Genomic DNA, 27084 nt, shown 5'->3' on the forward strand with positions numbered 1-27084 from the left:
CATGCATCGATACCTCATCGATCAATGCGGCGCAGAAAAGTTCGTCAGCGATTCGAATCCTCCAAAGTCTTCTCCTCAGTAGTTATCTACAGCGAGGCACGGATAGGAACTAGTAGTAGCAGTAGTATTGAAAACAGATCAGTGAGCTGAGGATAATCACAGGCTCTGCAAGTAGCCCCAGTCGTCTGCAGAGAGTGAGAGGCAAGTGCGTAGTTGGACTGAAGAAAATACTGACAAGAGTGCATCGACAAGACCGTCGATGTTACCGGTACTAGCACCAAAACTCCCCGAAAATCCGACTGGTTCTGAGCTCCAAGAAAATTCCGTGGTCACAGCAGAAATGCACTCCATCCATGGCACCACCCATGAGTCGTCCATGACAGTGAAGCAAACGATGGTATCCCTGTCGTTATCCATGGTTGAAAGCTACGGCTTCCGAAAGCTCATACAGAAGACAGCAAACGAAAAGAAAGTATATCCATGAGAGCCAAACAAAAAGTCCATACAAGGACAATGGCACGTGCGATGAGTACAGCTGCAACGAGCTACCATTACTGAGCCCAGCAGGCAGCAGCTCATAGAGAAAAAAAAACCCTCGTTGTCAGTATACTGGAAGCATTACATCCACGACAAATTGAAGAACACCGTGATGATCGCGGCACTACATTTTCAGTCCCACCACGGTTAGAGTCCTTACTCCTTTGAACAGGGAAGCGTGTTAATCATGCCGTCGAGGCTGTCGACAGTCAACAGTGTTTTCTTGGACTGAGAATGAAGCGAGCTGACTTACTTGGACTCTAGGAGTATGATGGCTGGCGAGTGGCGACTTCAGCTACGCTACGGAGCCGAAGCTTGTGGGCTGGCCTTGCTCAGTGCATTCATTCAGACATTCAGTTCATCACATTATTGAGTGGTTTGCTGAATCCGGACCAGCACTACAATGCTGACTACTGACCATTGACCACTGAGGACTTGTGCTCCTTTGATTGATCAACTTTTAATGGTTCATTACTTCAGTTCTGTAACTAGTGGAAACGGCAGAAGAGAAGAGCAATTAGTCATGTACTACTAGCGTACATGTGTCAAGAGCTCAGTGAAAAGGTGTAAGAATCACTTGTCTTTACCTCAGTGGCTGAGCTCTTCCCGTGGCCCGCGGACCAATCTGGAGTTTCGATCCATTGAGGAAGGAAATCACCTGTAAAAGCTAGAATCTGGCCACTTCCGAAGACCATTAGCCCAACTGGTATTTTGGAGCCCATTAGCGCAAAACAAATCAAACGCAAGAGTTGGGCTGCAGCCACACGAGCCACGTTCTTGTTGGACCGCGCTTACTATCCTCGGATGGGCTTCCTGGCCCACCGGCCCTTGTCTGTCGAACCGAACAGGCCCTTTTTGGTAAACCCATTTTTTTTAAAAAAAAACTCCCTCCCAAGAAGGTCCAGCTGTCATGTTTACCAGGAACGGCGGCGCGCCAAACGGCCACGGCCATATGCCAGCCGCCCGCGGGAATCCCCCCTCCCTTTCCTGGCGTCCCCCCCCCCCCGGCCTCTCGTGAGGCCGAAAGAGGCCAGCACGCGCTGCTGCTCGATCGGACGGGGGAACAGGACGAGGACGACATGGGGCGCCTCCAGCACCACCACCGCTCACGGTCCGCCTCCTCCTTCGCGCGCTCCTCCGAGACAACCATCGCCGACCTCGACGTGCGCAGCCTCGGCTCCACCGCCGTCGCCGCGGAAACCGTTGAGTGCCCATTCGGGAACGTCGATGGCCTCTCCCGTGCCGAGCTCCGGGAGGCCGCGTACGAGGTCTTCTTCATGTCGTGCCGCGCGGCCGGGGGAAAGGGAGGAGGCGGCGCCGGGCTGAACTATTACCAGTCGGGCGGGGACGGCGGCGGGGGAGACGGCGGGTCGCCGACGATCGGGTCCGGCCCGAGAGGCGGCACGGGGATGAATGTCGTCAGCAGCAGGGTGAAGAGGGCGCTGGGGCTCAAGGCGCGGCGGTCGTCGCAGCCCACCGTGCGGAGCAGCATGAACTCGTCGTCCGCGCCGGGGTCGCCTGGCCGGATGCGCTCGGCGAGGGACAGGGACCAGGCGCCCGGGTCGCCGGGGAAGACAAGGCGCCCGATGACCTCGGCCGAGATCATGCGGCAGCAGATGCGGGTCCCGGAGCAGAGCGACGCCCGCCTGCGCAAGACGCTCATGCGCACCCTCGTCGGCCAGGTCCGTCACCGTCCGTCCGTCCACACCCTCTGCATGGTTCAGGCGCCTCCATTGATGCGCGTCCATCGCATCGGCATGCATGCACGCTTAAAAGGTTAAGAATTGATGACAGGTTAACGTTGCAGGTGGGGAAGAAGGCGGACACGATCATCCTGCCGCTCGAGCTGCTCCGGCAGCTGAAGGTGGCCGACTTCGCCGACGGCGGCGAGCACCACCAGTGGCAGCGCCGGCAGCTCAAGCTCCTGGAGGCGGGCCTCATCCACCACCCGTCCCTCCCGCTGGACCGCCTCAACGCCTCCGTGCTCCGGTTCCGGGAGATCACGCAGGCCGCCGACGCGCGCGCCATCGACACCGGCAAGGCCTCCGACACCATGCGCGCCCTCTCCGACTCCGTGCTCGCCCTCGCCTGGCGCTCCGCTCCCGGCACCGGCCCCCCAGGCGAGGCCTGCCACTGGGCCGACGGGTACCCTCTCAACGTGATCCTCTACGTCTCTCTGCTCCAGGCCATCTTTGACCTCAAGGAGGAAACCGTTGTGCTCGACGAGGTGGATGAGCTCCTAGAGCTCATGAGGCGGACATGGACGACGCTGGGGATCGACAAGATGATCCACAACGCGTGCTTCGCCTGGGTCCTCTTCCAGCAGTACGTGGCCACCGGGCAGATCGAGCCGGACCTCGCCGGCGCCGCGCTCACGGTGCTCGGTGACGTGGCAACCGACGCCAAGCAGGAGGACCGTGACCCGGTGTACGCCCGGGTGCTCTCCAGCGTTCTCGGCGCGATACATGATTGGTCGGAGAAACGATTGCTTGACTACCATGAATGGTACGGGAAGGGCATGGCTGCCACCAGCACTGGGGCAATGGTGAGTGCCCTGTCGCTGGTACTTTCCACGAGCAAGATCATCGCAGAGAGTGTGCCTGGTTTGGGCATCACTATAGCAGACTCCGAGCACGAAGGCGACGGCATCGGGAGCTTCGCTGGCAACCGTGTGGATCACTACGTGAGGTGCTCCATGAGAAATGCATTCACCAAGGTTAGCGTGGCCACAATTTTCAATAATGCTGTGCCTAGACGTTGAGAATTCCTCTGTGTAATTTGATGGATTCAACCACAGACGCTGGAGAACGAGCTTGGGCAAGGAAACAGCATGATCATCCAACGCGACGACGACCCCAGCGAGATCGTGGCACGGCTCGCCCAGGACACGGAGCAGCTGGCTCAGTTCGAGCTGGACAACTTCAGCCCGGTGCTGAGGCGGTGGCACCCGTTCCCGGGCGCGGCCGCCGTGGTCACCCTCCACAGCTGCTACGGCGTCGTGCTGAAGCAGTACGTGGCCAAGGCCACGTGCCTGACCAACGAGCTCGTGCACGTGCTGCACGCGGCGGGCAGGCTCGAGAAGGCCCTGGTGCCGATGATGGTCGAAGACGTGGCGGACAGTGACGACGGCGGCCGGGCGCTGGTCAGAGAGGTCGTCCCCTACGAAGTGGAGTCCCTCGTGGCGCGCTTCCTCAGGACCTGGATCGAGGAGAGGCTCAGGATTGCCAGGGAGTGCCTCCTGAGGGCCAAAGACACTGAGGTCTCTGCCCATCACCAACGCATGCGTGTCCAGTGGATTCGATTCCATATCTTGGACCAAATCTTCACGGTGTATTCACTCATGTCGTGTAGAGTTGGATACCAAAGTCCAAAGGCGAGCCGTATGCGCGATCTGCGGTGGAGCTGATGAAGCTGGCCAAGGCGACCGTCGACGAGTTCTTCGGGATCCCAGTGAACGCGAGGGACGACATGGTTCAGAACGTCGCCGACGGCTTGGGTGCCATCTTTCAGGAGTACATCACCTTCCTCGCGTCTTGTGGTATGCTGACGAAGTGACGATCTCGACCATCGTTTCACATGCTTTTTCCCACCACCGTGTGTAATGCTCACCAAACAAACAAACAGGCACCAAGCAGAGCTACATCCCGTCGCTGCCTCCGCTGACTAGGTGCAACCAGGACTCGAAGATCATCAGGCTCTGGAAGAAGGCGGCGACGCCGTGCCGAGACCCCGGGACGAGCCCACGCGGCCGCGTCCACCACAGCCAGAGCGCGTCCGTCTCGGGCGGCAACAACCCGCGCCAGTCCACCAGCCGCGGCACGCAGCGCCTCTACATCCGGCTCAACACCCTCCACTACCTGCTCAGCCACATCCAGGCGCTCGACAAATCCCTCTCCTTCTTCTCGCACGGCGGGTGCACCTCGCCGCCGTCGTCCAGCCACCTCGCGCCGCAGTCGTCCAGCCACTTCGACCGTGCCCGCGCCGCGGCGCAGTCGGCCATCGTCCATGTCGCCGAGGTCGCCGCGTACCGCCTCATCTTCTTGGACTCGCACCACTCCTTCTACGGCGGCCTCTACGTCGGCGGCGTCGCCGACGCCCGCATCCGCCCCGCGCTTCGCGCGCTGAAGCAGAACCTGTCGCTGCTCGTCTCCATCCTCGTCGACCGCGCGCAGCCGGTGGCCGTCCGGGAGGTGATGAAGGCCTCGTTCCAGGGGTTCCTGATCGTCCTGCTTGCCGGTGGCAACGACAGGAGCTTCACCATGGAGGACCACGCGATGATCGAAGAGGACTTCCGGAGTCTGAAGCGAGCCTTCTGCACCCGCGGCGAGGGGCTCGTGTCGGAAGACGTGGTCGAGGCCGAGGCCCGGGCCGCGGAAGGCGTCGTCGCGCTCATGGCGCAGCCGGCGGAGCAGCTCGTGGAGGAGTTTGGCATCGCGGCGTACGAGTGCACCGAGGCCATCTCCGACAGGCAGCGCCTACCGATGCCGCCGACGACCAGGCGGTGGAGCCGCCGTGACCCAAACACCATCCTGCGCGTGGTGTGCCATCGCGACGACGATGTCGCCAACCACTTCCTGAAGCGCACATTTCAACTTCCCAAGAGGCGGTAACTGCTGACTAGGCGCTCGCAGTGTTTTTTATCGTTGCGGCTATTGTGTGTGTTGCAGACTTCATTTTGCATATACTATTAACATTAACATGGGTGTATGTGTATTAATTTATAACAAGTATCTGAAAACAAATACGCTTGAATCATTTGCAGACTGTAGTTTGAGTTGCAGGAATGAAGGTCGAGGGAGGAGAATTTGTCTGAGTGTTGAAATTTTAAGTGTTTTTGGTATTGCAGATGTTGGCAGTGGTACAAAATATTCTAGTATTAAGGTAGCTCCAAATCAATTGTCAGTTCAGACAGCAATGCCTCTACAGGTTAAAGTTTACTGTGACTGCAATTCAGGAAGGAGAAACATGCACAAATACATTTGATCATGTTGACAAAAGAATAGTATTGAAATAACACATCATATTGACAGTGCCACAAAAAACACCATACTAGAATATGGATGACAATGTAATGTTTACAAACATATGAAAGAATATGGATCACAGAAATGTAAACTGGTTTCACAATCTCGAATTCTCACAAACTCTGTAACTTTGCATTTCCACCCAGCTCGGCACTCTCTGTCTCCTCCTAGCAGGAGGTGTTCACTATTCAGTAGCAATCCACCATTTTATCCTGCAAAATTCTGCACGTGATTTACCATCAGAAGATTATACTTGGAAGAGCAAACAAGGACTACATCAACAGTCAGATTACTGAGACAAAGCTCACCTGGCCAAATCTGGTTCTGGTCCTCATAAACCCTCCTCTTGTGACCGGATCAGCCTCCTTGGCACTGCAGTTCCAGTAAGCCCCCACCGTCCCCAGGATCGGCATGTCATCCGGGCTCGGGCTCGGGGACCTCGACCTCCTCGGCGTTGAGTTGGCCGACGATATCTTGATGTCCTCCACGGTGAGGGCCCCAAGGATCGGCCGCTCCTCACGGCTGATCGGCGAGTAGGACCGGACCGAGTTGCTCTCGGGCGTCCCCGAGGAACCGAGCCACGTGGAGAGGCTGGCGTCCACGGAGGCCTCCTGCTTGCTCGGCGTTCTGGGGGTGTAGCTGTAGTCCGACACCGCCGGCCTCTCCTCCTTCCTCTTGGCCGCCGCTGGTGGCTCGGCGAGGAGGGCCATCCGGTTCTCCTGCCCCACAGTGACGTTCTCCTTGTCCGAGGACTTGGGCGCGGCGGCAGCGCGGGGCTTGGATTCCTTCCAGCGGGTGAGGTTGAGGTTCTCCACGGAGCTGAGCACCGAGGGGGACTCTGCCGGGGGCACGACGGGCGCCGCTACCTGGCCTCCGGAATCCTTGGACGTCTTGCCGAACGGAAGCAGGAAGAGCGACTCGCACGCGTCCTCCTCGCTGCGGCCGATGCCAAGGAGGCCGTGCTCGTCGTCGTCGTCGTCGATCGCGCACTCGTCGAGCCCGTCTTCCCCTTCCTCCTCCTCCTCGTCGTCGTCGTCGTCGTAGTCTTCAAACTCGTCCTCCTCGGCGTCCTCGTAGTCGCTGTCGCTCTCAATGCCAGCGCAGTTGCTGTACCTGTGGTTCAAGGGGAAGGCCTCGGACTTGGCGCAATCCGGCGTCAACATCCATCCTTTCTCCCTGCTATCCTCACCATCCTCCGGATCGGCTCCCTCGCCGTCGTCCTCAGGGATCGGGGCGGCCTCGAAGGTGGTGACGTTGGGATCGAACGTCACCTTCTTCTTCACGACGGCCAGGCACATGTCGTCCGTGGAGTCCCTGAACAAAGCACAGCACACGCCAGATGAAAACGACAAGACTACAAGAGCGGCGGCTCATCTCGCAGATGGAAACTGCAGCGATCCACCCACGAACCTCAGCTCGAGGAGCGTCGCTAAGAGCGGCGCGGCGGCGGAGGCGGCCTCCCCATCCAGATCAACCTTCTTCGGCGAAACCCGCGGCACGGCCTGATCCCACATCCATCACACACAGATTCGATCAGGCGATCCGATCCATCTAACCCTAGAAATCGATCGAGGAACGGGAGAAACTAAACAAAGCAGGAAAGCGGGTCGAGTCGGTTACCCGGGCGCGGCCGTTGGGGGACTGTGACGGCGACCGCTTGCGGCGGCGGCGGCGCTCCTTGGCCCCCCCGAAGCAGCCAAGGAAGCAGCCCATCGCGAACCGTGGCGACGGCGAGAGGCAGTAGAGAGCGAGTGGGAGGTGGGCGCGGGGCAATGGTGATTAGTGATGAGGAGGCGGCATTTGGGGGAGCGGGAAGGGGAGGAAAACGCAAGCGGTGGTGGTGGGGAATGAAGCCGTTGGGGGAAAAGGAGAAGCGCCACGAGCCACGACTGGTAACGGTCAAGTTGACCCAGCTGGCAAGTGACCGTTGGACGAATGGAACCCGTGTGAGAGAGGCTCCCTCCAGAAAGGAATCCGAGGGCAGCTGGGCTAATATGGGCCGACTCTATGTGGCCCGTGGTCATGCGTGGACCACTAAACAACCGCTCAACCGGCCTGGGTCGACCACGTCTAGCAACAGTGTCTACTTGTTCGGTCATGCAAGTGCAAAAGATACTTTTACCATCTTTATTACGGCCCCCAGCACATCTCAAAATAAATGATATACAGGCATAGCGGCATAAATTTAGATGAAAAAAAAATGAAATTCCGCATCTCGTTTTGTTAATAGTGTTTAAAAGCAATCTGGACACTAAGGTAATAAGTAGAACAAAGGATGCTGGTAGCAAGGATTAAAAAGGAACATCCCATGTTAATACATCAAATAGTATTGACAAAATCGATCTGAATCATGCATAGGAATTAGTAGTGTTCGGTTCTACTAGCATTTGCATTATCACATGAATCATTACTCTGCCAAAAACTCAGGATGCTGTTGGTATCCAAAATTAAACCAAAGAAAGGCATTCTTTCTCGGCTTCTTTAATCATGTCTACCTACTGTATCCAGTGATCATTTCTAGGTCTTTGATGTGAGTCCCAGTTAAGGCCAGCTAAATATCCACCCGCTGCTTATCACCAGTTCGGCAATCATTGCAAAATGCGCTTCCTTGCGTCCAAAGGACAGCCGGAGTCTGCTGGAATGAACTTATGTATGCATGATTGTTACTGTACTGTTAGGGCCAAGCCGAAGACAGGAATACTGAGATACAGCTCTTTATACACATGATAGAATCCACCTGTGCAAGATGTATTTACATGATTGAGCATATGCATGTATCCAGATATTCATCTTCTGAGTCGCTTGAGTCACTGCAAATTATGGAAAAGATAAAAGCATAGTTAGAGGAAGATATTAAAATAATTTGTTAAAAGTAGTAAGCTTCAGTGTTCGTTAAAAAAAAAAGCTTCAGTAGGACTCTCCTGAAACTCCCAACATAAACAAGATCAGCACGGCAATTTAAGTATAGCATGGAGGCTTTTAAAGCAGTAGCAATTGGCAAATACATCTGATTTGTTACAAAGATAATCAACTTGAAGGCTCAATGACATCACACTCATGCCTGACCCCTAAGGAGAACTTTTTTTCTTAATTAAAATAATATTCATAATACCTAATATGGTTTTAGTATAAATTGAATAATATTATACACAACAGAGGGAAATTATTAGTTTTAGGAAACTATAATATACTCAGTTGGAAAACATATTTGTTGAGAAAAGTGCAAAGTCGGAAGATAACAGAGGGAAATTAATACTTTTTGCAAAAAGGTAACTATAACATGCTCAGTTTGAAAATATAAAAGTGCAACGAGCCCCGACAAAGACCATTGTTGATTGCATTACATCATGACTAATTAATAATAACAAAGAATTCAATGAATCTCAAAATCTACTAAGACCCTAGTGTTAAAGAAAAATAGAGCTGTTAACTTAGATGGTTCCCAAGTATTAAAAAGTGCAACAAATGCGATGTAGTAAAAACAGAACATGCATGTTAACAAGGACAAACTGCAATAGCTTTGTCAGAACAGGACCTGAGAAAATGATACTCACCTAATTATTGCCCTATAAAGCTACAAGCCTACAGCTGCATAGATAATAACACTAGAAAAATTGTTCTGTTAGTTAGGTTAGCTTGCATGTTAATAGTACCAAACCTCTAAGATTATTCATAGCATCAAAGCTTTGGTCAAGCCAACAAACAAATCCTCAAGTAGCAAGACATTGTCACAAATAAGCTGATTGCTCGATGCTTGGGTGGCTGGTTGCAGCACCCACCCACCCGCATTCAAGCGTAGCTCGACACAGATGTTGTACTGGGGCTTGCCCAAGTAAATCCTGTCTCTTATGCATGGAGCCACAAAGGGACTGCGATGTGCCTTGTAGCTTGCGGAGTCTTGGATGGTTCTGTCAATCACACCAGGGACGCAACTGCCTGACTTGTGTGTAGTCTGTAGGTCTTGGATGTGTGCGTGGAGGCGAGGATAAGTGGGTGTGCATGTGTGAGGTCTAGGTTTGTGTAAGCACATGTGTTCAGAACTTTAGACACTACAGCAGTACCAACATGAGGCATAAAACAAAGTAGCATGAGGTTGGCATGTTATTTCCATATCTTACCAAATTCTACTCATTTCACCTTTGGATATAAGACTGTGGCCCATTGCAGAGTAGTTGAAATTTAATGGGTTCCTATGTGGATTAAATAGGAACATCAAAATACAGGGTTATATTGACTCACTATCACGTGAAGTGCAGTTTCATCTCAACTGCGCTCTAAACGAGTTACTGGTCTGGTCCAAACAATTTGGTGTCTCGGATAAATAAAGCTAATTGGGAACTAGTGATAAAGTAGTATGAGCGATCTCCACAGAAATCCTTCCACTGAAGGTTTTCCCCAAGTAATCAGATTCCTTTGCTCCACTGGGTCAGCTAAACAGAATGGGAATCAGAATGGGTGGCCATGTGATCGTATCTAGTTCCAGCTGGCTGTTAGACATACTAAGACAGAATTTTTCCCACCATTACATTAGTGCAAACTAAAGCTTCAGATCCCATGAAAAGTGCTAGACATGGGCATAAAAAGCATTAAACGTCTCCACTCCAAAAAAAAAAAAAGAATAGAAACAAAGTTTTCAGGTGCAACAGAGGTTGTGTAATGTACATGCATGTGACCAGATTTAACTTTGTCAACTTGGCCAGTTGACTGCATAAGTATAAAATGATGAAAATAAGATATTGAGCATTAGCTGTCTTAGATCCCTTTTCTTTTGAACTAATTATCTTAACCCCTAAGTACTCGAAGTTCATTTATTAGTTGATAAAAAGAGTACGAATTCAACAATCTATTGTTAATTGACATGTGCAGCTCCTCAAGAATGATTAACAAACGTTCAGAAAATCAAAAGTTCAGTTCATCTAGACTGCCTATATATATTAAATAAAGTGATTGACGCCATTGAATTCGACTGCTCATCATCTCTGACTAGAAAGCCAGAAATAGCACGGTATTCAGATCATAACGCTTGAGTCATTTAATCATTAAGACACATTTTGCAAAAACAAAATGTTTACTGATGAACACCAATACATAAACTGAACTTCAGAATAAAGCAATGATCACCTTTTGTGCTTCTATTGCGACAGAATAGTATATCAAAAGCAAACAGGGAAAAACATGCAAACCAGACTCATTAGAAACACAGTAGAGTTCAACATTTACTCTCCCTTCCTCTCCCAGCAATTAACAGAAGAGACCATGCCTTTAGACCTGAGTAAAAACTCTGCCTAAACTTTATTAGGCAAGAAATTCACATTTAGAGCGTGTTCGGTGTCTCGATAACGACAAAACTTTTCAGTTTTTATTCAGATCGCCGAGCTACTTCAGAAAAAAGGTAACCGAACCAACTTACTTGAATTAGATGATTGAAAGCTCCCAAGCCCAATCATTCCGTTAGCCTTGCTGAGAATGGAAGGTTACAACATCCCCAACAAAACATGTTTTCTAACGTCATACCCTTCCAATAACTGAAACCACTCTAGTTGAAGCTGCAGCTCCAGACAAATAGTCGGATCATCATTCTTCCCATTTCCCACTATAGACATAGTCTTAACAAATGTTACCATGGGACACTTATAGCTATCCTTATAACTCCATTTGTGCAAATTAATGCAACCTCACCAACAAGCAAAAACTACAGAGAATTCATCTAATTCAATAGTATAATTTGGTGTCAAAGGAATTTTGCTATCAGGTAGAATCAATCAATCAATAACAATTGCACCAACGCATTGTGAAAGGACACATAAAATGTGAGTGGCGATGCCTGTTTTCCACATACCTAGGCTGGAACTCCCTGACATCGGTGAGCCTGCTGCCATGCCTATCTTTCCACTGCACCCGGCGTTTGGGCCCCTTGCGGCCCTTGCGCGCTATGCCGCCAGGCGGCTGCTGCGGCAGCAGCGCCGTGCGCTCGCCCGCAGCGTCGACGTCCTTGGAGCCGATGCCCCCGGAGGACGCAGACCGTGAGACCGCCGCCGGAGAGGAAGGGGGCGGGTTCTTACCGCTGCCGTTGCACGACGAGCTCCTGAGGATGCGGCGATCCATCGCCGGGTGGCATCAACTTCCCGTCGCGCGAGCTTGATTCATTCGATTCGCCTTCTGCGGCTCGCGTTCGGAGCTCCGCAAATTGGCAGCTCGTGGTCGCTGCGAATACAGCAGGGTGAAAACTGAGCCGGATCTCGAGGTCGGGACTGATCGCAAATTTGATAAAGGCACAATCCAGATTTCAGAAAGGGAGAAACAACGAACAACAATCAATCCGAAATAAGGGGAAAATATCCATAAAGTTGAACGTTCAAGCGAAAATTAACGGGGAATCGAATCTAACCACACGGTTGGCGATAAGCTCGGAGAGTAAGCTAACCGAATTCGCCGCGGAATCGGAGGCGGGGGAGGGGATTTGTGGATGGAAGGGGGCGAATTTGGAGCCGAGGCGATGCAAGGTTGCGTGAATTTTGTGGGTTGGGTTGGAGGATTTGTGGGGGAGGAATCGCGGGAGAGCGAATCAGGCGAGCACCGTATAGGCAGAGGCACGCAGGTTGACGCAGGTTGGGGGGCCTTGCCTTTGGCCCTTTGGGAGAGGGTGGCGCCGAACCCGCGCGCGTAGTTTCCTTTGCCTTGCTCGTTCGCCGCTTGTGGATATCACATGTCCTACGTTTTTTTTGGGCCACGTAGTTACAATGTATAGATAGATAGAGAAATCTGATTTCCCTAGAAAATAGAGGAATCTAATTAACAGGGTGAAAATAAGAAATTTAGAGTTCAATCCAAAACTTAGGTAAAATGATTCATGTTAAGTTCAATCTAATTGTTTTTTAAGTCCAAATCCATTCAAAATTCAAGGACTTCTAGCGCGATCATATGTAATCCAGTGTGTATAGCACCCAAAAGGAATTATGATTCTTTCCCTCTAGATGTAACACTACTTTGTAATCAAATAAGTTGTAGTTTGTATTGCACTCCCATGTAGCCATACTCTCACTTGCTTTTTCACCGGTGCTAGATTAAACATCATCAAGATAGGAAGAGGCTAGAGAGGCCAAATTCTAATACATCATGGTCGCCACTCACCACCACATTGTCAATGACACCAAAAGCCATAGTCACCACCACCTTAGTGATGGCGTCAAAAATCAAACTTCGGACGACTAACAAAACTAAATTTGAGGGTTGGATCCCGCTCATCTAGCCAGCAATGAGGTTACTGGGCAGCAACGGTTTTCTTTGTGTGAAATAACATTGGTTTCTTCTTTTAATATTATTATTTTATTATATAGTTTTGATCAAACTTGAGATCTTTTGATTTTTAAAGAAATTAGAATAACTTATAATTTAGAATAGAGAAAGTATTATACTAAATTCATTTTTTAGTCTGATTGTTATTAAGTCATCAATAAGAAGTCACTGAGACATATGCGACTACTTTGTTAATATCCCAAAGATTTGCAGGCACACTTCTTCTAATGTGCTTATAGAGAGAGAACGTACGAGTTCATAGATATATGATTGTGTATACAACTATACGAAGTACCCCCATGTATTATATTTTGAAAAAGGAAAGATAGGCTAGCTAGCTGATACATGCGGATGGTCAATAGATACTGGACAATCTGCGTACTTACGTATATGAGTACCACGCATATTGTATTTTGAAGAGGGAAAAAAAGAGAGATAGGCTAGCTAGCTGATACATGCGGATGGTCAATAGATACTCTCGACAATCTGCTAGAATCGCAATTTTCAGAATTTTCCACGTGTTTTGCAATTTCATTAAAATAATAAGAAAATTCCATCCAGGGCGTTTTCAGAATGCGTCATATATGAATCATATATGCGTTCACCCCTCCCTTTTTACTCTCTCGCATGTATCCACCTCACCGCCACACCAGCGTAGTTTGTACGTGATTTTGCGTGGATCTGCAATAATTTTTTTAATTGTGCACCATGATGATTTGTATGGATCTGTTATGTTCTTCAGTTCTAGGTTTTTTTATGATTATTTATTGTATCTATGGTGTTCTTCAGTTCTAGGATTTTTTATGATTTTTCCTTTTTGTTTTGACTATAGTGACCTACAAGGCTAGCACGGCCCATCAGGCTTAATGGGCCATCATAGCACAATTAACTATTTTTAGGGTCATGCCTTGCCTAAGGTTGAGTCTGTTAGGTGGCACCACATGTTAAGTTATTCGTGTGGGCTCATGCTTAAATTGGCAGGTGACGTGCCACCTATTTGGCTATCTATAACTATAACCACATCATCAAATAATAAAACCTTATGTGAGTTGCTTCTTATGGACCCTTGTCATTGTTACCAACCTTTTTTTTCGCGAGCGTGTCAACTCGACACGTGATTCATTAAGCAGAAAGGGAATGTCAAGGTTACAACAGTCTGCAGTAATCCACTAATTACCAAGGAGCGGCGTAACCCAGACAAGGGTCACAGCACACTAAAACCAAAAATTACAGGACTTGATTACTGGGAACATTGTGTGACGAAGAAGCCAACGGGGCGAAACAGCCCAGGTGCTTGTAGCCGGCGAGGATCCAGAGTCACGCCTCCTCCGTGATGGTGAAGAATACCTCCTGTGGACTGGATAGCCTGGTGTCGAAAGTTCTTGAATTCCTCTCTTTCCAGAGGTGCCATCCAACGATGAAGACGAGAGAGTCGAAGGCCTTCCTCAGCCCCTTCGGAAACGTTTTGCGCAGGAGTAGCCACCACGACCAGAAGGAATGACTGGACTCAAACGTCACCTGATTGAGGTCAAAAGCACCCAACACCAGCTGCCAGACGTTATTCTTCCATAAAACTGTATATATGTAAGTAGTATATTTCTCACGTACCATAACAAAATATGCCCCTTGAGGGTGAATTTCCATGATCAAAATCAAGATCATTGCCGCCGTCGCATGCCGCTCCTCGAGGAGAGAGAGAGAAAAAAAAAGTTGAGGGGTGAAAGCTCAAGTTTGGTTTTGGTAATTAATGACACCAAGTTGCTAATGCCTTGTGTTTAAGTGATTTGAGTTAGGCATAGCAACATTTGTGATGAAGGTGCATGGTGGCATGGAAAGGTGGCCACATGATCACAAAGGGATGAAGCATGAAGTGAAGATCATGGTGATAGACGAGGAGCAAAGTTATCAAGGCAAAGGTATAAACATAGGGTTTTACTTTTGCCGGTCTAAGATGAGTAGAGAAGTGATTAACCGGGTTTAGGATAGATAGCCGACTATCAAGAGGGGAAATCACGGTCATCTCTCGAATCAAGTGCTACTAGGTCTAAATCTTGAGCATATGCATTAGGATCTAGTAAAGTGCTAACTTAACTCCTTTGGTGAAAATGTTTGTGAAAAGCTAACACACATGCACTTTGGTGGTGAACACTTGTTGGTGTTAGCACTTTTACAAAGGAGGTGGATTTCCTAGGGTTGAGAGGAGTGTGGGTTCCTCTCTCCCTCCCGCCGAGCTTGCAAGGCGGGATTCAGCGCTTTTGAGAAAAATAAGTGTATATTTTCTATTGCGCCCGTGGGAAATTTGGAGAAGTCGCGGGAGTGTTTTCTCTCTGAGAAACACTCACCGGACGCTGAGTGCGGAGGCACCGGACGCTGGCCTCACCGTCCGGTGTGCTTGACCCTGCTAGCGTTAAGCACCGGACGCACTCGAGTGTCCGGTGGTAAGCGTCCGGTGTGAGGGGTTTTTGCAACCCTCTCTGCGCACGAGTCCGGTGAGCACCGGACCGTCCGGTGCCCAGCGTCCGGTGAGGTCGCGAGTTTGACACCCTCTCTGCGCACGAGTCCGGTGAGCACCGGACCGTCCGGTGTGGACTTGCAGAGCGTCCGGTGTGTTGCATGTAGCCGTTAGAAACTGACGCGCGAGATTCAAGTTCGACACGTGGCCAACTCCAGTGCACCGGACGCAGGGAGTCGAGCGTCCGGTGCTCACTTAGTAGCGTCCGGTGCCCCCGTTTTCAGCCTAGTGAAAAACAGCCAACGGCTAGTTCTCTGAGGTGGCTTATAAATAGAAGGTGGCCGGCTTTGGGAGAAACTCTCTTGCACATTTGATTACTTGAGACATACATTGAGCTAGAGAACACTCCCTCCACTCATCTCCTTGCTTGATTGCTAACCCTAGTGAGATTGAGTAAGATTCAAGTGCATTGCTTTGAGAGTTGCATTTAGTGGCACTTGATTCTTGAGTTTGCTGCGGATTTCTTGTTACTCTTGGGTGTTTCCCGACGCCCTAGACGGCTTGGAGCAGCGGTGGTGTTGAGCTCTTGATTGGAGATTGTTTCGAGCCTCACCAAGTGACTTGTGAGGGGTTCTTGAGCCTTCCCCGCGGGAGATCGCAATTGGCTACTCTAGTGGATTGCTCGTGGCTTGGAGGATCCCCATCTTGTGAGTGAATGTGCGGCACTCGCTGAGGGTTTGGCTTTGGATTGCCAATTAGCTCGTGATCCATCAAGTGGGTGTATCGCCACAACGAGGAGTAGCTTGCCGAGAAGCAAGTGAACCTCGGTAAAAAATCTTGTGTCATCTCTTGCCGAGGTTTCTCTTGTGATTGTGCACGTGATTGATTGGATATATTTCTACTCTACAACGTCGGTATAACAATCACTCCCCTCTCCTTTACCTTTGTGTATACCTTGCTAGTTGTGTAGCTTGTTTAGCTTAGCTTTCTTGTTTAAGAGTGTAGCAAGCTTCTAGTTGTGCTTTCTTGTTGTAACTAGTGTTTAGCTTTCTTGCTAGACTTGTGTAGGTGGCTTGCATAGCTTAGTTGAGCTAGTGCTAGATTTGCTTCGCCATTTGTCTTACTAACTCACTTGCTTAGTGAAGTTTGTAGAAATTTTAAATAGGCTATTCACCCCCCCCCTTAGCCATTTGGACCTTACAAGGGGGAGAGACGTGAGCGAACGACAATGCTCGCTAAGGATGGCTGTGTTGGACAAAAAAAATACCATGGCAAGGAGCACGATCTTTTTTACAAAACGAAGGGGGGCGAACGGTGCCGGTACTAGGACTGCCAAATTTGTTGCCATAGCCCTTTTATCGATTAATTTTCTAAGAAAAATATAACTATATGAGTACAAAGTACTAGACAAAAATTGGATAAAAAATCTAGGACCTATACAATTTAGACATAAATTGATTTACAACTAAGATTCACAAATCACAAAAAAGACACAAGGACAGAAGGTTTTGTCTCAGCTAGTCAACTGCATACTCGTCGTCGTCATCTGGATTCTGAAACTTGGTCATTCGAACGTTGGTGATGTTGATCGTGTGGTGATCTGATCAGTGTTGCGTACCTACGTCTCGCCGTCTCACCAAGTGACGAAGTGCGAAACGGAGAAGTCACGATCGCTATGTGTCGTGTGTGGGGTTGCGGACATTGGCGGCTCGGCTCCTCGCCTCCTAGAAAGAAAGAGATCAAAAACTTATTTTGCTGATGAGCCGTTGTACCTTCTCGTTAATCCTAAATTCTAATAAACTATTGCTAAAGATTATAAGATCTTATATACTTGAATTTAGGTCCCCAACTCCCCATCGTGCTTGAGCCCTCAGCCGTCGTACCTCCTGCCCACCCTTTGGGCTGGGGGCGAAGAGTTCCCACCTAATATTTTTGCCAACGGTGCCGAACTAGTCGGCCGTGGAGGGCCATGGCCCTGTAGGCTCGTGCCTAGAGTTTATGATACAAATAGGGGCTTGGTAAGAGTTTGCATATGGAATACATTACACCAGGTTATCAATTGACTTATGGGACCTTGGTAATTTACAATTCTAGGACGCAAACATATTTTTGGTAGGCCATTACAAGGCGAGATGAGTTTGGGTGCAGTTCGTGGAAGATTATATAGTTTTTGTGCTCCAAAATTTCCCAACAATATAGCAGGAGAAAAGTGTGGCCTTTTCTTTAGGAACTATATCAGGAAAGCATGAGTTCTAAAGGCAGCTGACTCCCCTCGATATGTTTCTAGAATTATTGAACGAAGGTGCAGCCTAAGATAATGTGGGTTCTGATCGCTTGTCTTATAAATCATACTTTTTTCTGTCAGTCAGTAGTGTTTTTCTTATAATAAATCAACGAACAATACTTTCAACTATGACTTTTCAGACAAGCGAATAGACTCGTGGTTCTACGGATTCAATGTTTGCCAACAAAACTTGCAAGTTGCATTGCTAGCTAGTGGCGTGTTTCTTCAGCAAGTTCAGCTTGCGTTGTATGTGGTTTTGGAGTTTGGACTAGAAGCCAACCAAAGAACTTTAGCAGTGGTGCCTGGTGGGGTATACTTGCGCCAAGTGAAGGTGTGCATTTGACATATCTCACTCTAAAGGGTGGAGGCTCTGTATAGATAGGTCTAGAGACAAGCTGTGATAATCATTTTCAAAACAAGTTGTGATGGTTCATCCATGTTGTTCTGAAGTTGGATTATGGTCTAGAGACAAGTTGTGATGGTTCATCCATGTTATTCCGAAGTTGGATTGTGGATTGTTATCTTCTAAGGCGTTGAGTTCTTACAATGCAGCTCTGGTCAATCATGGTTGTAGGTTGATTCGAAGTTCAATTTGATAATTAATTCATAACGGATACCTCCTTATCCAAGATATGGCTATGTAGATCAAGAAATGCAGTTGACAGGGTAGTCCTCAAAGAAGGAGGTGATGGAGGCTCAATCCCCCACTTCATCCCTCTAGCCTAAGTTTACTTGTATATGCGTTGAAAATAAAGTCCCACGTGTCCATATGACCACCCATCCTATGGTGGGTCCCACTCTTTTTTTATTTTAATTGTTTTCTCTCTCATCAGGTAGTACCAGCACGGGATCCTCTCAGTCGTATACACAGTGCCCTCCTTCCCTCCCTCCCGTACTAGCGAGCGGCACCGCTTCCCGGCGGCGGCCCCTCCCCTGGCAGCCTTGCCCCTCCCACGACGCACCCTCTCTCTAGGCACCCATGCGACACTCCTCCCTTGGCCCCTCCCCTGGTGGCGGCGTAGGCGAGGTGTGCCTCCTCTCTCTCTCTCTCTCCTCCTCATGGATCTTCAAGCTAGAGCTCCGATGAGCTCTTCATCTCATCTTTCCCAACCCCTGCGCGCTTAGAAGGGAAGGTTCAGGGAGAGGGAGGGAGAGGATGGCCGGCCAGGCGGTTGGGATGGTCGTAGGACGACTTTCGGGTTCTGGCAGCATACGAGGCGATCGGGCTAAGCCAGAGTGGGGGCGTCCATGGCTGGAGCTTGCTGCGGAGGAAGGATGCGGTGGGGGCAATGGAGTTCGGGCATGGCGCAAGTGGAGGACGAGGTGTAGCCTCGCGTGTCCGGTTCCTTTCCTATGCAAATCTTGATGCTCGAAATGTTCTAACTATCAAGATAGGTCGGGTGGCCCGCAAGGGCATGTGAAAATTCGGCGTTGACTTGTGCGCAGCTGCAGCCACTACTTTTCCTTCCTCTTCATCCAGTGCGACGTGGACAACCGATCCATCCATCGGCGATCACGCTGGAAAGATCCTCGTTCCTAGGAACCTTAGGCTATTATGTGCATCACGATCTTTAAGAAATGTTCCTTTTCCATCCCCATGTTCATGAACCGAGCACGCACGATGCCCTTCCAACTAAACATTGTCCGAGATGATGGTGGCTAGTTTGCCATCCCGGCCAGGCGGCCACCATGCCATGGAACGAGTGACACGAAATGGACCTGCAGAGCTGCTCAGAAATCATGGAAACTGAATAGACGATGGTAATAGCTAAAAAAGAAATTAAAACACACACAAACAGAACACATTTGCTTATAACTGGTACTTCCCCATTAGTTTTAGTCCAACAGCCTGACAATTAATCCAAGATTACAAGAACGCGTCCCTCTCCCTTGCCATGTCTGTTTTCTTTTTCATTTCTTGAAAATAAAAGATACTTTGTCAGAAAAAAAAAGGATAACTCATGATGAGATTGGGTTAAGGTTCAGCACCAGTCTGCCCGAAGTCAAACTAACGGTCACTCCCTATAAAGATATGCCTTCCCACCATCTCATGCACGCATCGTCTTGTTCCATTGCAGCAGCTCGATCGGTGAGCTCAACCGCGGTCTGCGCCGGCGCCGGCCTTCGAGTTCCCCAGGGTGAGCTCCAGGTCCCCTTCGTCCATGTACTCCTCGGCCTCGCTCACCTTCTCCCCCTCCCACGCGCTGAACGCCCCGCTCGCCTTCTCCCCCTCCCACGCGTTGATTGCTCCGGTCGCCTTCTCCCCCTCCCAAGCGTTGAACGCTCCGGTCGCCTTCTCCCCCTCCCACGCGTTGAACGCCCCGCCGCTCCAGCCGAAGGAGAACCCGTGCGGAGCCACCTGTGCGTCACCGTCGCCGGCGCCAGGAGCTGCCGCCGCCCACGCCCCGCCGCTGCTCTGTCCCGCCGGCCTCGACGAGTAGCTCCCGGCGTCAAAGTCGAACATGCTGTACGCCGGGGACTTGTTGGCCGCCGCGGCGGATATCTGCAACCCCGTCAGCAGGCTCACCGGGTCGGCCGCCACGGCCTCGCCGCGGACAGGGGTATGCGGCTGGGAGGCGTAGCGGCTGGGGCCAGGGCTGGCAGCCCACGGCGACTGCACATTGGAGCTGGAGCCGCCGGCGGCTGCGGCGTTGTCCGGCGCCCAGCGCGCCATCTTGCGACGCGGCGGGGAGCCGTTCTGCGGCGTGACCGGCGCGCTGAAGGAGTAGCCGTCGGCGTACGAGGCGTCGTCGGAGTGGGACATGTTGTTGAGCCACGGGAGGAGGCCTCCGCCAATGCCAGTGCCGCGGCTGCTGCTGGCGCCGCCGTAGAAGAAGCTGCTGCCCCTGCCGCCGAAGTGGGTCGGCGACGACGGGGAGCTCAGGCCGTTGTAACCTCGCGGGCTCACCGGGCAGGACACCATGCCGGGGCTCACAGGGCAGGACATGCCAGGGCTCACTGGAGAACACCCAGGAATAAAGCCAGCCATGTACGGATCACTGCTACCCGGCGGCTTGAATCCCTGCAACACGAAACGAGCAAACAGCTTCACAAATCCTGCCTCTGGCATAGGCCTTGTTTAGTTCCGAAAAGTGAAAAGATTTCGGTACTGTAGCACTTTCGTTTGTTTGTGACAAATATTATCCAATCATGGACTAACTAGGATCAAAAGATTTGTCTCGTGATTTCCAGCTAAACTGTGTAATTAGTTTTTGTTTTCGTCTATATTTAATGTTTCATACATGTACCATAAGATTCGATGTGACGGAGAATCTTGAAAATTTTTTGGTTTTCAGAGTAAACTAAACAAGGCCATAGTTGATGAACGACAATCACAAAACAGAATGCACGATTGTACAGTACACAACATGAATCGAGATAGAATACTCGAACCAAATTCAAACTGAATTTACTGAAAAAGAAAGATGGACGTTCGTCTAGAGTGTCATTTTTTTTTGGACTGAAACATTTTGTTTTTGTGAATGAGCTATGTTTTACCGGGCCCCTTTCCTGCACCTGAACTGTCGAGCCAGTCATAGGGAGAACAAAAAACAAATGCCAACCCACAATAGTTGTAAAAGGAAACAAAAGCTGTAGAAAGCTTGGAAAAACATGCATCACGGTTTGCTTCCGTTTTGACAAAGACAAAGAAGTTTGTAAATAAAAGGAAAATAAAGTGAGGAACTTTAGTAGTCAGGACCAATTTCTTCCCCTCTTTTTTTTTTCAGGGGATAAAATGGCATAGCATCAAACGTTCACGCTCCAACTAGCAACTGAAGCAGCAGCGTCGGAACAGGCAACTGTGGTCTACGTATACCGCCGTAACGGGACATGGTAGCTTTCATCAGAAGCTGTGGCGGCCTGTGGACTGTGGCCGACGTGATGCTCTGCTTTGCCATGTGACACAGCCACGTACGACGGTAGGAGTACAGAAGAACACAAGAGAAGAAAAACTCCTCTCGGGAAAAATTTCCATGAAAACTGTATGCAACGTGTGGCCCTACATACCGATTGTTTCCACGTGTTCACCAAGAATGATCGAACCATGCGTGGCGTGGGCCAGGCGCGCGGAAGCCCAGAGGAGCCAGCGGCCTGAAGCCCCCCGAGGCTCTACCTAACGAGGCCTTCATACTCCTCTTTTAGCAATGTTTGTTTGCACTCTTGTCTCTTGCACATTAAAGCAGTTTTTAAACATTATTATTATAGTAAGGCAATATTATATCAGTATTTAATATAAATATTTGCCATACCACTAGTGATAAAGTAGTACATGGTATAGGTAGTCCCACTACATTATGATATACCAACTCAATGTCTTCCTAAAAATATTTTTGTCTTTTATAATACTACAAAGAAAAGTGGACCACATATGAGTTCAAATCTTCGATTTGTGACATATATGATCTCGCTTTGTTTCTATCTATTTCAAGATCTAAAGACATTTTCAATGATAAACGACATGCCTATCAATAGTTGTATGTACCGTGATTTGCTAAAAAAAGAAAAGAAAAACTTCATTTAATTAAAGAAAAAAGAAAACTCCCATTTGAATTACTTGTGCAGTGTCCTCGCTCAACTTCTCAACTAGGAACACTACAGAACGGTCAACTACTTATTTTTTAAATTACATAGTATAATACAGACGCTCATACACAAAAAAGAACTGCACATATTAATTATACCTTGTTTTATTTGGGCAACTTATAATTGCATTCTTTCTTTTGAATTGGAAGATCTACAACTAAACATTGCACTTGGTAATAGTAGCAGTAATCAAATATGAATACAGATTTTGCAATACAAATACGTATTAGCTAGACCAAAGTCAACTTTGACTAGTACATTTTTAATGTAATACTTTTAAAATATAACAAAAGTATGCTTTTATGAGTCTACAATTCAAGACAAACAATTCCATATCGTTTTCAAATTCCAAATCCAACACATAAAATGCAATGTGTAATAAAAATTTGAAATACTAGACTTAGGAAACCCTTATGATGTCACCTATATTTGTGATCACAAAGAGTAATATGGTACTAGAAGTATATAGTAGAAGCCCACATGGCTAAACATCAGGCCCAACTATTTTTTTAGAAAAACCTTTATTTATAAATAAATCAATAAAAGTCCACATAAATAGTCCAGCTTACTCCCATTTCTCAAATAGAACCACCCTAGCTGAACAATCCTATTAATTGTACTAAGTATCTCTTATTTTAGTAGGATTTGATGGCACTCACTTTTGAGTCGAAGGAATGCTAAAGATTGCATTGTGGGTAGTAGCAAAAGAAATAGTTGGCCGTACATCAAACAATTCTATAGTAACTCTAGTAAATTGGAGGAAGCAAAGTATAGTGCTCTAAAAGAAATGACGATATGTATGCACGCCAGAGGTAACGGATACTGTTTCTAGCGATTTTTTTCATGCTTCCGATAATCCAGGTGACTAAAAACAATCCACTGCTTCAAACGACACACTCCCTCTCTCCCCATGCCGCTCTCTCTCTCTTCAAGCCGCTGGATGGAGATTGCACGGATGAGCTCGTTACTTGAACAAAACTCAGTTTTTAGGCGCCTGAGTCATAGCATCTCCCATTTTTTTTTTCTTCAAATCTTGGGAGAAAGCTTTGAAACGAGGAACTGGCGTTCGGGAAAACAAGCTTTAGATTCTCGCTACGTACGAATAAAACGAAACGGAAAAGATAGCCGGCTTGCAACTGCTGGTAGGACGCGACGCAGCTCTGCAAGGCGAAGCGCTGCGGCATGACGAGCTAGCAAGAAACCCAAGGCGACGGTGAAATTCAGTAACAAACCGCTCTAATCATCGAGATTTCGCCCAGAAACCAAACCAAACGACGAAGCCATAAGTGGATTCCGCGGTCCTCCCCTCCGAGACGACAAGCTAAGCGGCCGGCGCGCGGCAACCGTGCTCGAAACAAGCAAACAGAGAGGCACCGCAGGGGACGGAGTGGATCAGTATACCTTACGGTAGGTGGTGCCGTCGGGCTCCACGGTCCAGCCGGCCTCCTCGCAGAGCGCCTTGAGCACCTCGTTGTTGTCGCAGTGCCTGCGGAGGGCGTAGTTGCCGTGGGCGCGCAGGCCGGTGAAGATCTTGGACGCGATCGCCCGACGCCGCCGCTCACGGCGCCGGTTGTTCTCACGCTCCCTCCACGTCGGCACCCGTGCTAGTGTCCCAGCCCCGACCCCGGGCGCGCCCTCTCCGCCACCGCCGCCAGCTGCCGCCCCGTCTGCTCCGTCGCCGCTCCCTCCCGCTCCTCCTTCGCCTCCGTTCATCGTGCCTCGATGGAGAGAGCTCGTCACGAAGAAGCTGCTGCTCTGGTGGCGTGGTGCCTGGCTAGCCGGCCCGCTGCCGGTGCAGGTTTATACTACCCCACTAGTAACTGGCGGCAATCCCTCAGGCCGGGCACGCGAGAGGGCGAAACGAGACTCATGAGCACGCTAGCTGCTTGCGGTCCCATGGGACTCGCAGGCTTGCTGCCGTGCGCGGCGCGTCCGGCTGGCTCCATATGCACCGATCGATCAGCAGGCTCATGCACCGGCAACACGTACTGTACCAATTTTTTTTTCCGTGAGAGCATGCACGGATGCACCACGCCGCATGGTGAGAGTCACGAAGTTGCCGAAATGATTGGGTCTTGAAACAGGGATCGTGAAACGTGGTACGCAATTAGCTCTTTGAGAAAGAATTTTTTTTTTTCTATTATCGAGATGAAACTGATCCATATTTCTGGAACGGAAATGCACGCACAACATGGCACTGTATCACGTTTCAGGTGATTGTGCGCGTGGTCACGTACGTAGCACGAACAAGGTTCCCAATGCAAGGCAAGCGTGACCATCCAGAAAACGATACAAAGGCCAGGTAGGAGTAGGAAACGAGATAGCAAGGGACGTGCTAGCTAGCCTAGCAGCAGTCGGATGAATGAAGCTCACAAATGTGTGGACGTTGATGTACGATGTTACTCGTTTTTTTTGGTCATTTGAGACATAGAACCCAAATTAAGATCGTGTCTAACATGAGTCCAAACGGCTTCAGCTTCTTGTTGCAATGGGCAGAGGAGCTAGAGCCGGTGAAACCAAAGAAACTAGCAGAATTTTCCGCGCGTTGTTGCGGGTACGAAGGAGGAATATAAATATGACCTCACTATAGTCTATCGAGTCATCTATATATAATTTTAGTAGTCAGCTTCTGAACAGGAAGAGAGATCATGTAAGAGAATAATTGCTAGCAGTATGCATGCATGGTCATGTGTATGTAGCTGCATTCACTACTGAAACTAATTGTGAGTGGGCATTTAATTGCATGCGGCAGCCGGAGAAGTGGATGATGATGTGGCGCAAGGAGGTGCAAGAGAATTACCTTAGTGGGGTTTGTCTTTATAGGATATATAGATAGTAGATTCACAAACTATTACTTCCTCCATCCCAAACTATAAGACATTCTAAAAATATTAGAGAGTCAAAGCATCTTAAGTTTGATTAAACTTATAGAAAAAATTATAAAAAATTATGACATCAAAAAGATATACCATGAAAATATAATTAATGATTAACCTAATGATACTTAGTTTATCATATAAATTTGGTTAAACTTAAAATATTTTAACTCTCCAAAATTCTTGAATACCTTATAATTTAGGATGGAAGGAGTAGTTCATTTTAAAAAGAGAAAAAAATAATTTCTCCTTAGTTCTAAATTTTTTTTTGGAAAATCGACATTGTTATTTGACAAATATTGTCCAATCATGGACTAACTAGGCTCAAAACATTCGTCTCGTCAATTCCGTCTAAACTGTGTAATTAGTTTTTATTTTCGTATATATTTAATACTCCATGCATGCGTCTAAAGATTCGATGTGACGAAGAATCTAAAAAAATTTGCAAAATTTTTTGGAAACTAAACAAGACCTTATGCGCAGAGGAGCCATGGCCTGAAGCCCTAACGAGGCCTTTATACTCCTCTTTTAGCAATGTTTGTTGCACTCTTATCTCTTGCACATTAAAGCGGTTTTTAAAGATTAGTAAGGCAATATTATATCAGTATTAAATATAAATATTTGTTATACCACTAGTGATAAAGTAGTACATGGTATAGGTAGTCCACTACATTATGATATACCAATTCAATGTCTTCCTAAAAATATTTTTGTCTTTTATAATACTACAAAGAAAAGTAGACCCATATGAGTTCAATCCTCGATTTGTGACATATATGATCTCACTTTGTTTCTATCTATTTCAAGATCTAAATGCATTTTCAATGATAGACGACATGCCTATTGATAGTAGTATGTACCGTGATTTGCTAAAAAAAAAGAAAAGAAAAACTCCATTTAATTAGAAAAGAAAAAAGAAAACTCCCATTTGAATTACTTCTGCAGTGTCCTCGCTCAATTTCTCAACTAGGAACTCTACAGAACGGTCAACTACTCATTTTTTAAAATTACATAGTACAATAGAGAGCTCATACAAAAAAAGGTACTCATATTAATTATACCTTGTTTTATTTGGGCAACTTATAATTGCATTCTTTCTTCTAAATTGAAAGACAACTAAACATTGTACTGGGTAATAGTGGTAGTAATTAAATATGAATAGAAATTTTGCAATACAGATACGTATTAGACCAAAGTCAACTTTGACTAGTACATTTTTAACATAATACTTTTAAAATATAACAAAAGTATGCTTTTATGAGTCTGCAATTCAAGATAATCGATTCCATATTGTTTTCAAATTCCAAATTCAACACATAAAATGCAATGTGTAACAAAAATTTGAAATACTAGACTTAGGAAAACCCTTGTGATGTCACCTATATTATATATATATATATATATATATATATATATATATATATATATATATATATATATATATATATATATATATATATATATATATATATATATATATATATATATATATATATATATATATATATATATATATATATATATATATAGGGAAGTTTCTTTCTACATGTACGTGTAGTTACTCTCATCTTCAATAAACTACATTATGTATGTATTCATACTTGTTTATCGGTTTGAGTATGCTTATATACTCATATTAAGATACTCTAAATCTTACCACATGATTTTTTTTAAAAAAATATATTTTAAATATATTACTAAAATGCCACTACTATATTATATACAATAAGTATAACCATATACTTTATGTATGTATGCATACTTAATATACATATCACTCTAGATGGTCTAGTATGATCATATACTTTGTCTATATATATTTCGTCCGGTCATATACACTACACCTTAAATCTAGAGATATATAGATGAGAGTAACTACACTAGCGTGTAAAAAAAACGCGTCCTATATATATATAAGTAGAAGCCCTGTGAAATACTAGACTTAGGAAAACCCTTGTGACGTCACCTATAGTAGAGTAACATGGCTAAACATCATGCCCACCTATTTTTTTTAGAAAATCTTTTACTTAT

The 27084-nt window shown here is 47.6% G+C and overlaps 4 protein-coding genes across 7 annotated transcripts; 1 reads left to right on the top strand and 3 right to left on the bottom strand.

Moving 5' to 3' along the window:
* On the top strand, nt 1545-5289 carry LOC8085519. Its single transcript, XM_002465849.2, has 5 exons — nt 1545-2219; nt 2345-3253; nt 3335-3796; nt 3889-4075; nt 4162-5289. Exons 1-5 carry the CDS (start codon nt 1617-1619, stop codon nt 5145-5147), a joined length of 3147 nt encoding a protein of 1048 aa, XP_002465894.1. The 5' UTR covers nt 1545-1616; the 3' UTR covers nt 5148-5289.
* Nucleotides 5504-7404, bottom strand: LOC8085520 (death domain-associated protein 6). Of its 2 annotated transcripts, none has more exons than XM_021447743.1 (4): nt 7182-7404; nt 6972-7063; nt 5870-6875; nt 5504-5773 (listed from the first exon to the last, which is right to left on the bottom strand). In XM_021447743.1, exons 1-4 carry the CDS (start codon nt 7272-7274, stop codon nt 5750-5752), a joined length of 1215 nt encoding a protein of 404 aa, XP_021303418.1. In that variant the 5' UTR covers nt 7275-7404; the 3' UTR covers nt 5504-5749. The 2 variants fall into 2 exon arrangements, with proteins under 2 accessions (XP_021303418.1, XP_002468544.1); XM_002468499.2 differs by having other exon boundaries at nt 5504-5783; nt 7182-7397.
* Nucleotides 7838-12239, bottom strand: LOC110431825. 3 transcript variants are annotated; one of them, XM_021451483.1, is made up of 4 exons: nt 11950-12239; nt 11401-11765; nt 8299-8371; nt 7838-8206 (listed from the first exon to the last, which is right to left on the bottom strand). In XM_021451483.1, the coding sequence occupies exons 2-3, from the start codon at nt 11664-11666 to the stop codon at nt 8314-8316; spliced, it is 324 nt and encodes a 107-aa protein (XP_021307158.1). In that variant the 5' UTR covers nt 11667-11765; nt 11950-12239; the 3' UTR covers nt 7838-8206; nt 8299-8313. The 3 variants fall into 3 exon arrangements, with proteins under 3 accessions (XP_021307158.1, XP_021307157.1, XP_021307156.1); XM_021451482.1 differs by having other exon boundaries at nt 7838-8371; nt 11401-11812; nt 11950-12235; XM_021451481.1 differs by having other exon boundaries at nt 7838-8371; nt 11950-12233.
* On the bottom strand, nt 19405-23942 carry LOC8080598 (protein BZR1 homolog 4). The gene is made up of 2 exons (XM_002468500.2): nt 23579-23942; nt 19405-20615 (listed from the first exon to the last, which is right to left on the bottom strand). Exons 1-2 carry the CDS (start codon nt 23888-23890, stop codon nt 19689-19691), a joined length of 1239 nt encoding a protein of 412 aa, XP_002468545.1. The 5' UTR covers nt 23891-23942; the 3' UTR covers nt 19405-19688.

This window comes from Sorghum bicolor, chromosome 1 (assembly GCF_000003195.3).
Source record: "Sorghum bicolor cultivar BTx623 chromosome 1, Sorghum_bicolor_NCBIv3, whole genome shotgun sequence".
Lineage (NCBI taxonomy): Eukaryota > Viridiplantae > Streptophyta > Magnoliopsida > Poales > Poaceae > Sorghum > Sorghum bicolor.